At 36.2% G+C, this 12,539-nt stretch overlaps 2 protein-coding genes across 3 annotated transcripts; one reads left to right on the top strand and one right to left on the bottom strand.

Annotated features, from left to right (window-relative positions):
- Positions 1-769: 769 nt before the first annotated feature.
- LOC105165530 (Pentatricopeptide repeat (PPR) superfamily protein) lies at positions 770-2,582 on the top strand. Its single transcript, XM_011084576.3, has one exon. The coding sequence runs from the start codon at positions 792-794 to the stop codon at positions 2,112-2,114; it is 1,323 nt and encodes a 440-aa protein (XP_011082878.1). The 5' UTR covers positions 770-791; the 3' UTR covers positions 2,115-2,582.
- Positions 2,583-2,623: 41 nt separating this feature from the next.
- On the bottom strand, positions 2,624-12,086 carry NTMC2T6.2 (Calcium-dependent lipid-binding (CaLB domain) family protein). 2 transcript variants are annotated; one of them, XM_011084574.3, is made up of 13 exons: positions 11,616-12,086; positions 11,427-11,501; positions 10,859-11,002; positions 10,495-10,590; positions 10,277-10,408; positions 9,845-9,997; positions 9,673-9,714; positions 9,441-9,489; positions 7,506-7,598; positions 7,256-7,439; positions 6,638-6,761; positions 4,585-4,689; positions 2,624-4,086 (listed from the first exon to the last, which is right to left on the bottom strand). In XM_011084574.3, the coding sequence occupies exons 1-13, from the start codon at positions 11,742-11,744 to the stop codon at positions 3,112-3,114; spliced, it is 2,301 nt and encodes a 766-aa protein (XP_011082876.2). In that variant the 5' UTR covers positions 11,745-12,086; the 3' UTR covers positions 2,624-3,111. The 2 variants fall into 2 exon arrangements, with proteins under 2 accessions (XP_011082876.2, XP_011082877.2); XM_011084575.3 differs by lacking the exon at positions 4,585-4,689 and having other exon boundaries at positions 11,616-12,084.
- Between the last annotated feature and the right edge of the window lie 453 nt (positions 12,087-12,539).

The raw sequence follows: 12,539 nt of genomic DNA, 5'->3' as shown, positions 1-12,539 counted from the left end.
TTAATATATATTATATCTATAATTATAAAACACAAAATATAAATTATTATTAAAATAAACCCCATCCCTTATCTCATGTCGCCCAACGTAGAGGTGGGCGACGCCACGCAATACAGTGACCATTTAGGTTACCCATGGGCAGCCGCCGTATCACGGTCGCCCATGGGGGCTTTGGGCAACAATGAATACGACCGTCACTGTCGTTCAAATTTTTTTTTTTTAATTTAAAAATATATTTAATAAAAAGAAAATTTGATTTTAAATTTAAATTTCATATACTAATAACTTAAAACTTAAACTATTTATAGTAAATAATTTATTAAAATATATTTAAGTTAATTATTAATCTAAATTTTTTATATACTATTTAAATTAAAATATACTATTTTTTATATTGTGATTTTAATTTAATTTTTTATTTAAATTATAAATTTATAAAATATATATTGTATTTTAATATTTAAATAAATTTATTTTTTAGGAGGGATAAAAATGCAAAAAGAATCAATTAAAAATAAAGTTAAAATAAATATATTTAATGATGGAAATTTTAAACATAATATAAAAATATTTTTGTCAATTTATAACAAAAAAATATCAAGATCGCAAAAAAATCATGCCCACTCGCCTCATACTTTATTTTTCGCTAATTTCTAGCAAAAAGGGAATTTTGTGCAGAATTTTAAAAAAAATATATATTTATTTCTAAAATACAGGAAGTTTTTAATTGACTTTTAAAAATTCAAGAGGTAGGAAGTTTTCAAGTGACTTCTAAAAACAGACGACGTAATATGCAAATTGGCCTAGTAGAGCGTGATGCTATTCTAAGCCCGACGCTCTGTACCTCCAACGCGGGCTCTTCCTCCTCTGTCCCATTCGCGAAGCCACCAAATGGAAAGATGATCTTGCTATCATTTCTCGTTTACAGACCCAAATTCTGCCAACCCATCTCCCAGTTTCCACTCCTTTCCTCAATTCTCTTCGCAAGATTGAATTTTTCACTCCATTTCCATCGCTTTGCTCCTTCAAAACCCTCCCATGATAATGGTAATGGCCACTATCCCGATCTCCTCAGTTACAAAGACTGGCTAAGCCCACCTGAAGCAATCAGAATTTTCCAGCACCTGAAAGATCCCGATTTGACCCTCCCACTCTTCGCCCAACTCTCAAGCCGCAAAGACTACAGGCCCAATGAATCCCTTTACGCCACACTCATCAACAAGCTCGCACTTGCCAGGAACTTCGACGGGATTGAGACGCTCATGCAAAGAATCAAGGTTGAGCGAAAATGCCGCCTTTCTGATGGATTTTTCCGGAATGTGATCAAGATTTACGGCCATTCTGCTGGTAGAATTAACAAGGCAATCGAAACCCTTTTCGATATGCCGAATTACAAGTGCTGGCCCAGCGTGAGGACCTTCAACTTCGTGTTGAATCTGCTGGTTTCTACTAAGCAGTTCGAGGTCGTGCATGAGGTGTACATGGGGGCTTCCAAGTTGGGCGTCGAGATTGATGCTTGTTGTTTGAACATAATTATTAAAGGCTTGTGTGAGTGCGGCCAGATAAATGCTGCCTATAAGGTGCTCGACGAATTCTCTGAGCAGAAATGTAGGCCTAATGTGAAGACATTTTCAACTATAATGCACGGGTTGTGTGAGCGTGGTCGTGTGGATGAAGCTTTTACTTTGTTGGAGAGGATGGAGACGGAAGGCGTGGAGCTGGATGCTGTTGTGTTTAATATACTGATATCTGGATTGAGGAAGCAAGGTAGAGCGGAAGAGGGGATTCAGCTTTTTGACAGGACTATGCTCAAAGGATGTAATCCAAATCCGGGGACTTACCAGGAGGTATTGTATTGCATGCTTGACTCAAAGAAGTTTCATGAAGCAAAGAATTTCTTGAAGAGAATGATGGAAAAGGATATAAATCCAAGCTTTGAGTCTTACAAGTTGGTTATACAAGGCTTCTGTGGTGAGAATCTTGTTGAAGATGTGGAATGGGCGTTGAAGCAGATGGTTGGGCATGGATTTGTGCCAAAGATGGGAATGTGGAAGCAGATGGTTCAGTGTATAATGGCGGATAAACAGGCCATCAATATCTTGCGATTTGTATGATGGAACTGACAGGAAGTGATCTAACTCAAAGCATCATTTTGCTATTATATCGTCTGCAAGATTATACACTGAGGACTGGATCTGCAGATCGAAGTTTCACGTGAAGTGGAACTCATCCTTTGCTCCGAACAGAGTGCTGGAGTACCTGCTTGAGAGGTGGCAGTACGCAATGTCAAATTGGGTTCCAGATGCATTCTTCGAGCGACAGAGCCCATGACGTGAAATTACCACCTCTCTAGTCGCATCTTCGACGGTCTCAGTTGCAATTCTTGGTCACCCCTTTCACCGACTTAGGGAACATATTTTTAGTGCCTGTTGTTGAGGATATCTTCTTTGGGGTGTAATACAAATTTGCTTACCTTGATGACAATGGACCTGTACGACCAAAATTTTTATGTTAGGTCTCAACTGATTAAATGCCCATTTGCAGGAGCTGCTAGTCAGTGAGATGCCAATATTATTGGTTAAGATGCAGCATGAAAGATTAAACAAAAGTATCAAAAACCAAATTATCGACATGAAAGAACCATTACTGATTAACCAAGAGAAGTTGCAATACACAAGTTAATTACAGTAGTTCTATACTTTTACGGATTTACATACCCAAACAAGGCTTTGATACCAGCTTCAGTCAAGGGAAAAAATTCCAGCATGCTAAGTTGAACAAAACACCTCTGTACAACTGACAGGTGACCTGAACCCTACGAACATATATGTAGGTTCTTCTGTACAATCTCACTATAAGGTATTACAAACAACAAAGATTTGAAAGCTACATATTCTTCTAATCATGATTTTGCATCATCTTGTTCCAGCAAGGTACGCACACACTTACCTACTCCCAAATATCTTCCCGAAAGCTTTGGGCTAAAACAGTATATAACTTAAGATAGATCTTGAGGCTACCGTTGTGAATGCTTCCGGATGGCATTTGGTTCCCTGTTTCATGCTACTCAGACATGGTAATCGGAGTATCAATGGTACTTCCTTTAGGGGTCTAAATGGTACTAATCACAGGCTTGACGGAAATATTGTCAGGCTTGGCACCAATATGAACTGCATTGTCCGTAGACTTGAAAGAATTGTTGTGTGAGGGTGTTGCTGTCTCGACACTATCCTTTGACCCCGAAGAATTATTACGAGAAACAGATTCCGGACCCGAAATAGCTGAACCAGGAATAACCACACCATGTTCTGCAACTGCAGTAGGTGTGGTTGATGAAAAAGACTCGTCACCAGAAGAATCCGGCTCCAAAAGTATGTCTTTGTTGTCTACCAGCAACGATCCTTGTTCAGGCTTGGACTTTCTTGAACGAGAAAGTGCAGCCTTTATACCACGAGCAGATTTTCCAGCATGTTTGAACAAGCTCTTAGCCACATCCTTTGCATGCCCATGGTGCGAGTTTTCTTGCCCAGTTTCCTCCAGTAATTCTTTCCCATCTTTTGGTGTCTTTGGAGATGGAGGAACAATGGCATCATCTATTACCAGTTTGACACCAACTCCCTTGGCATTTAACGCCCTCACATTATCAGGTATAGACGGTTCAGTGTCCCCAAGTGAGACAGATTTATCCTCACCTCTCGGGCTCTTGCGGAATACCGAACTGATCTTTTTCAACCCCCTCCGAACTCGATGCTTTGACTGTGACTTATTAGAATCTGAACTTTCATCAGAGCCACTGCCATCATTATGACCAGAGGACTTAAAACTTCCAACTGAATCGCCACACTCGCCCTGGGCTTGCCCATTGAGGCGATAACCATCTAGTTGCCTGCTTCTCCCTTTCCTTGGCTCCCACACTTGAAGAACCTCACTGCCTGGGTGGTGAATCCATATCCCAGTCTCAGGTTGCCCATCAATGTCAACTGGCTCAAACTTGTCTGCAACTTTTGGGGATTTCCCAGATATCACGGAAGAGGATGAGCCTTTTTCACCATCAGCACTTTCTGTATCATATGAGGATTCTGAACCCTGTTTCAATTATCAATGATTTTAGTACTTACAAATGTCATGATATTGACTATTTCTGCTAAACACTAAATGTAAAGAAAGAACTTTTGAACAGTCAGTCTTCTCAATTCCACCAACATGGGTATCATATTTATTCCATAAACGCCATGCACAAACCATCCTCTCCTATTATTAATGATTTCAAATCAATGCCGCCCATGAAGCCTACATACCGACTTATCATATATCTTAAGAAAAATCAACCTATAAGGCTACATTAATCAGCTACTGCAGTCATGTAATCTGCTGGTGCTCATAACTACATCCAAATTCCTGGTTCCAACTTCCATGATCCAGTATCTTGATCACTGGATTCTGCTGCAAGAATGAATGTCGCCATGCTAATGATCAACGGGTTCATGCATGCACGAGTATTAATCAAAAGTAAATATTTCCGGCCATCAATTTTTAGTATTAATCAGCTGTGCTCAGGAACAAAATTTGAATCAAGGCACTCACAATTGATTTTGCAACTCCTTTTCCAAAATTTTTGTGTCCACAACATAGCTTCAAATTCACTTTGACTTTCAGTTTGTGCCTGGTTCGCTTCTGGTTATAAGCTGTCTACTTTACATTACAAAGTACAAATAAAGATCATTACTGAAGTTAACCGAGTAACATTAGCATATCCATTTTATCTTTTGAAGAAACAATGCCTCACATTGGTTCCGCAAAACCTTCTCTGTGCTATAAATTAGAAAAAGTAATAAATAAATTTGATTCAAGAAATTTCATACATACTATAGTTCTACATAATAATTAAGATACCAATAGTTCTTATTCAATAATACAACTCAAGTTTCATAATAAAAAATATTATAGTCTAAATAATCCAATTGCAATCTAGTCTGGTAGCAAAACCGGGTCCCCAGTCTTTCAAGTAGAACATATTAGTCTCCTGCACACATTTATTAAATCCATATCTATACTATCTATAAAAGTATAAATCCCATTAGGATTTATTCTTGCTGTGAGAAAGACATTTATAATCTTACTTAAGTTATTCTTTTTAATAATAAATAGAAGTTAGTTATAAATAAACAAAATTCTAACAAAAAGGAAACTATTGAACAGTTCTAATTCCTCTCGAGATATATGATAACTTCTGAAGGTAAAATTCTAAATGAACTGCAAAGGCAAAATATCAAGCAAAAACTTCAATAGAAACCAAAACATGTTAATTGTATGTTCTTTTACTATATCAAAAGTGTGAATCCAACCTATGTTTGTTTCTTTTGTGAAAAAAAGTTGATACCCTTACTTAAAGACTATTTTTAATAATAATTATATTAGCTTATAGATTATAAGGGTAAATCTGCCCGATGTTTGTTTCAATTGTAAAAAGACATTTGTACCATCACTTAAAGATTATTTTAATAATTCAGTTATAAAAGGACAGTTCTAAGTGAAAAGGAAACAATTTAGTAGTTTCCAGCTGTCATAGCACGCGGTCCCTTTATGCATATAATAAATAATCTTTTACACTTTTAAATATATTATAAATAAGAATAAAATATATAAACCAACACAACACACATTTCACCCAAAAAAAGAAAAGGCGAAAGAAAGAAATAAAAAGATAATGGCAAAAGAATAGCAACAGAGACAATACAATAATGTACAATTAATATCACAAAAATAAGCAAAAGCTTGAAAAAGAAATACTTCAAAACATTAAACAATAACATCAACAAGATTTTGAAACAAATGCATACTAAAATAAAGCTATTACTAAATTTCATTTTTATGAAATATAATAGAATTTGATACCAGAAAACACCGTATGAACAACCCACCCACCTCCACAAAGAATGGAAAAAAATGACATAATATATAAAAATGCAATGAATGAGAAGTTGAAATAGAAATTACACACCGAGTTGTTTACACACTAAAATCAAGGCATGATTACATAACCTACCATGAGATCTGTTCACATTACATATCAACAGTTCTTAACTTACAGTTATCTACTTTTAATTAGACATGCCGTATTATATTCATGGGAGAGTTTGCAAATGTGGACAACCATTAGGGAGAGATAAAAACTTAGCACTTTCACGAAACAATTTTCCTGAGTGTAAAATTGAATTGTCATAGAAGTGCTTGAGCACCATTGACTTCTTCCATTACGGGCTTCAAGCGAAGTATATGTAGTTTTAGAAACTCCAGCATATCTAACCTGTATTTAAACCAAACCTAAGGGAAGATTTCTGTAATTACTCCTAAAATCTATGACAATATATTTCCAAATGAAACAAGATTTACATAGGGAATCAATTTCATGACAACTTAGGCAGGGAGAAAATAAACAATAAACAAGTTCAAGTGACATCATCCTTGGTTTTCCATTCTGAATATAACAAGGAATCACATCTAATAGTATAGAATCCAGATGATATATGATTTCGGCTTCCACTTAAAATAGAAAAACTCAGGCAAAATTCAATGGTAAACAAATTTGGATTTCAAACGAATCAGAAGTGCATCAAACCATTTACATCTAAAATACCTTCCCCTTTCCTTCCAACACAGTTATTGCAAGATGCAATCTTCCCGTTTTAATTTTCTGGAGAGGCAACCATAGATCGTGCCTCTGTCCATCTCTAAGTTCGTTGATGTTTACAGTACACTCTCTGCATCATTTACATAACCAGTTTAGGACAAATGTAAACAAAACTCATTTAAACTAAAACAGTCATGTCTATGTAGTCATCAGAAGAGCATTCATGCAACATGATGGCCAACAAGATAACAAAAACATGATAACAAATAACAATCACAAAAAGATATAATTTACCCATAAATTATTCAAGAAAAAGAGGAGGTGCAGATAATAAACTGTGGTGCACTCACTAAACAAAAAGCAGTCTAAGATAAGAAACATATTGCCGACATGCATAAGCTTCCAAAGCCTCATTTAGCTGAAGTGCCTTTTCTAAATACAACCAACTTGGTGAATGCAATGAAGAATAAAAGTCAAGGGATATGGAACACATTTCAGAAGGGGTGCATCACGCATAAAGAGGTCAATAGCCTAATCTACAAGAGCAAAAAAAGATTAAATCTCTTTCAGGAAAAGAGCATTAATTGGCCATTCGGAATCAAGTGTTAGAAAAGAAGAACACACCCCAACATGTCATCAAATATAGGGTCCTTGTCACGAACTTCAATGACGAGAATGTTTTGTGATTCCCATGAGCAGATAGGAATCTTGAATTCCTCACGCCATTTTGGAGTCAAAGTGTTCTTGTGAATCTTAGTCCGAAATCTATAAGGGCCCAATTGTCCCTTCACATATGGGTCGGCCAATCCTGAAAAATGCCTCCAGTTAAATACAGCAAAGTTCTGGGCATTAGTACAAGAATGGTTAAACTAACCATTCAAGTCTGATGGCTTCATGTCAGCAGCTTCAAGAACTTCCAGGATAGCATGCGCAATAGGCTCCTTGGCATGAACAGAGAACCAATTTTCTGATATGCAAGCATAACACCAAGTAAACAAAAAGATCAAACTTAGAAAACACCCAATCTGTTGCACTACTTCTTATGTTTAGCTAAACTAAATCAAGATGCTGGTCTAATCCACATTTTTATATTACATATATAGTAGCAGTAGCTAACTACTTGGGAAATTCACACTGCAAACAACCGGCATATGAAATCAGGGTGGTTATAAAACTTTAAAAATTGCCCAAACCAAACCGTTTGTTATGATTTGTGATAAAGTGCAATCATAAAATTACAGTAAAATTTCACCCAGCTTGATGGTTTAGTGGCAATTTAGAACTAAAAAAACTGTCAGAAAATCAAACAACCAAATACACCTAAATTATTAATTGCTTCCTAAATTAAGTATATAAAATAATTTGGAAGAAGAACAATGTTTCGGGGCAAACCAATTGGAGTAAGGATTTTGATTTGTTAAATATATAAAAAGTGAACACTTCAAAATGTCTCTTGTGATTTTTTTTTCCCCTTTTTGCTATCTTTTAACAGAAATACTTCAACTTTCTTTTATTTAGAATCGCACTGCTGAAACGCAAATCATCCTAAACCACCCAAACCTGCATGAAACCACACCTTCAACATTGGTCTATAGAGGTAATGTTATTGTCTTTTTTCAAAACCGCATAGGGATATTCGAAATGAAATTGGTTCAAGAAAAAATCGAAACCCCAGCTTGATCAACCCTGTATGGAACAGCTTCCCTGAACTTTAACTGACTCTTTTATGCTCGAATTCGAAGTGAACCACACGACAAAAAGATTCTAGAAAACAACTCAACCATGTCAGATAGGTTGGTTTTTATGATTTCAAGGGTAAGACCATAAGTTTATTTCTAAGGCACTTCATGAACCACATACCACATTGGTACTTAGAAGAAATGCCAATAAAGTTTCCCTTGCTTCCTCACATGAGGCTGGGTTTAATAACTCAAAACACTTCAGAGAATAAATTAGGTTTGATAAGAAAGCTTGCATGGAACAGCAAAAGTTCCATAATTACCTAACCAGGAAAACAAACCAACATGGATGTCATATACCCATTCATAAAAAGAGAACTTAATCTATTTAGTCTTAGGAAGTCAAAAAATTACTTAAGATCAGGGTGTAGATCTGAGATGCTACTTTATAAATTAATATCATACTATGAAGAGCAGAACCTGAAAAAACTAATTATAGAATATAAATGGAAATTGAATCTTAAAAGGTTCCACAATTATAAAATCAAACATATTTGAACATACCAGATAATTAGAGGTTTCTTAGTCTACATGGCATATCTTGTCATCTCTAGTTTTCAAATGTATGATAGATTTGACCTGATAATCTACCTCCCTCTCTTGGTTAATGGCATAATCAATGGAAATCAATCATAGTCATCATAGTTCTCAAATCGGGCTTTCCTCACCTATAGCATACACATACTGGAGAGTTGTCTGTCACCCTTTTGAGCTCCTGCTAAATACTTTTTGCAGCTTTCACTTTTTACTTTCAATCTCAGGTTTTTATCCAGATAAAAACTCTTGGGTACCAGATGGTTTCTTCAATCTGATAGAACATGATATACAATTGAAAAAAACCCAAGTGGCACAGGAACAATTAAGTTAACCAGTATTCACCTAGATGGCTCATATTATCACATAAGCGTACTTGTTGGGTCATATATGTACATGTTCTGTAAATAGAAACCACTGACATCACGAAGACAAGACAGAAAAAATATTGAAGCTCATTTTGAAACTAATAGCACGCCCAAATTACATTCTAACAACACACAAGAGTTGAATAGTGACATCAATAGGCAAACTACCTTGTTGGGGTGAAGCGAATTTTTCAACATCAACCACCAGCATATTAGGCTGCACAAGTTACAGAACTAGTTAGTAACCCTCGGTTATTGGCATTTTGAGCTGGTGCTTAACATAAAAAGATAAAAGATTCAAAAGAATATTCATGTGCATCAATGGCTCAAAGCGTTGATATACAAATATGATTGAGAATTATACTCAAACTGTAGGAACCATAAAAGAAAATTTTCTCACCTCCACTAAAGTTTCCTCAAAAATAAGGGCCAGAAGATTATCCTATCCAAAAAAGAAATCATAGTAAGAAAGAAAAATGTGTGAAAGGATGAGTACGGAAGGAACAACGTGCATGGGTGTCAACTGGGGGAAGGGGGATGAACCCATCATGGCAGCCATTTTATGTACTTACTATCCAGCCAGCTATGCCAGGAAGTTCTGTTACATCAAGGCCATGAGTGAAGATAGGCTTAACAGTCATCTGACAATATGGTGGGCCAGCAAAGCATAAACGCAAACGACTGATAAAGGGCCAGCCCTGAAGAAATTTCACCCCAACTAACACCTGCAAAATATCTTTGGCATAATTATCTTGATGCCATCAGTATGTAAAAACACTAGCAGTGGTATGCAATTCTGATATATATGTAAAACAGTAGAGATTTCAATTATCACCAGAGCAAGTGTAGAAAGTCTTGCAGATTGAAATGGTTTAGAAAAGTTAAAATGATCCTAAATTTGTAAATAAATTTACTCTTTCGCAAAGTGGGAACCAAAATACTTGAAACCCTACAAGAAAGAAAAGAATTGATTTCCATCAACAAATTGCAGTTTCACCTAATACCTTCCCTTCAATATGCAAGCCCAACAAATGCAACTTCGCCCACATCCCAAAACCCAATCGTTTTCGCAACTTTACACCAAGTATTCCACTCATATCATCCGCTGTACGAAAATTCATACCCAGTTCCAGAACCTGCACAGACCTTAATATCACTTTTTCTGGAGGGCATATAAACAAGTAGTGCAAAATCCAATCTATGTGGATAGAGCCTCACTTACCAAGTGATCATCACCATTGGAGGGTTGAAGAATCCTCATGTCAGTAAAGATAGGTGGGGATCTTCCCAAGTAAAGATGCTGAAGCTCAATGTCTTTCTGTACATGGGCAGATAGGATTTCATTACTAAGAAATAAAATAAATTTAAAAAAAAAAAACCCAAACAGGATGGGCAAAAACCACGCCACATTACAAAAAGTGCTACAAACACAAACCAATTTCCCATTCCAGACACAGTGCCAAATAAATAAACTACCCTTAGCTCCAAATTAGGAAAACTTACAACACCGAAGTTAATTGAAAATGTTTATAGTATGAAATTCAAACAATCACCATGAAAAGAAGTGGTTTGGTTAATACTCATACCGCTGTCCAAGGTTTATACTTCTTCAGGAACCATGGAACAATAGGGAAAAGAATTTTCTGAGAAACTATCTCTTCCATGCAGACCGGCCACATCCTCTCAATAACTTGGTTCAACCATCTAACAGTCTCAGAATCTGAAAGCACCTACAAAAAAATATAAGAAATACAGATTAAAGCGTTTAATTTACATTATTTTTTAAGAATTCTACTACAGCCCCCAAAAAATTCAATAGGAAATGGAAACCCAAAAGAATTACTTAACCACTGGAAACAAAATCAAGAAGAAAATAATATTATTCCAGGAGTGCCGACATGGATAAACAGTATGCATGCGAAAGAAAATATTACTTTTACAGCACTTCCTCTTTGCCTCTTCCGATCACAAAACCTCTCTACAATCCCTTTAAAAATTACAGGGTCTTAGCAATTAAATTGGTTTTTCTTTTCCCCCTTTCTGGTGGGGCACACCATATCAATAATCTGGTAGCTGAAGAAACCATATTGATACCAGAACACACACACCAACACACTTATTTCCAATTAAAAAATCGAAAAAAATATCATTTACCCGTCTTTGATTGGCCTCTTTCTTCTCCTCAAACTGCAGTTTCTTTCTCAATTTCAGCACATACCCTTCATGAACCTTCAAATTCACCAGAACTCATCAGCCCGAACCGTAGCAATACACATTTGAGCCATAAAAACCATATGGATCTCCCACAAAATTGACCAAAGAAAATGAAAAAAAAAAACTCACCACATAGATATAGATAAGGGAGAGAAAATAAGCAACCGGGTGGCAACAGTTGAAAGAATTGAGAAACCAAAGCAAAAGCAACACAATGCACACATGATGCAGTATCGTCGCGTCCGTTATACTACCCATTTAGACCAAACAAAATCCACTCACAAGAACATCAAATACACATACACCCTCACGTGTTCCGGCCCTTCACTGCTTCCATCACCATAAAAACATAGAACATAATCACAACAGATACGGGTATTCAAGAAGAGTGGACTCTATGTTTCCAGCGGGCAGGACGGTTGCGTATGGGCGAGCAAAGCGGCGGAGGGGCAGAGAGAGGGGAGAGATACTATTTCGCTGTTATTGATTGATTCTTGAAGAGATGTAGATGACTTGGTCGGGTGGGGAGGTTGATGGGTTTTTGGTTTCTTTTTTATCTTCTTGATTTTCTGCTGTTTTATACGAAATACACTAATACATTTCTCGTACGTTTTCACTTTCTTTTTGTGTTTTGTTCATGTGTTGGCGTCGGAGCGTGGACTTACGGTTCTTGCCACGTGTTGGAACCACGTCAGGGACGTGGCCGACAACGCGGATAATGGAGGCAATAAATACACACACATCTGCACTAGTGAAGTAACGATAATTACATCATGTAGCGATTGGAACAAATTCAATGCATTTACATAATTCAGACGAATTATTGAAGCACATTCGATAATTATTATATAATCTAAATATTATTATTATTATATTATTTATGTATGTGTATAGTATATAATTTTTTATATTTGAAATATATTTTGAATACGTATAAAATATATAAATATATAAATCTATCCTATGTATACTTTATTATTAAGGGAGAATACTCTTTTGGCATTTTACCTTTCTTTTCCTGTGCTCTCAGTTTTTTGTTCTTTCTCTTTTCTC

Source organism: Sesamum indicum, linkage group LG12 (assembly GCF_026168435.1).
Source record: "Sesamum indicum cultivar Baizhima isolate 11 linkage group LG12, ASM2616843v1, whole genome shotgun sequence".
Classification (NCBI taxonomy): domain Eukaryota; kingdom Viridiplantae; phylum Streptophyta; class Magnoliopsida; order Lamiales; family Pedaliaceae; genus Sesamum; species Sesamum indicum.
The sequence above is the reverse complement of the archived record's forward strand: the minus strand, read 5'-3'. Positions and strand labels throughout refer to the sequence as shown.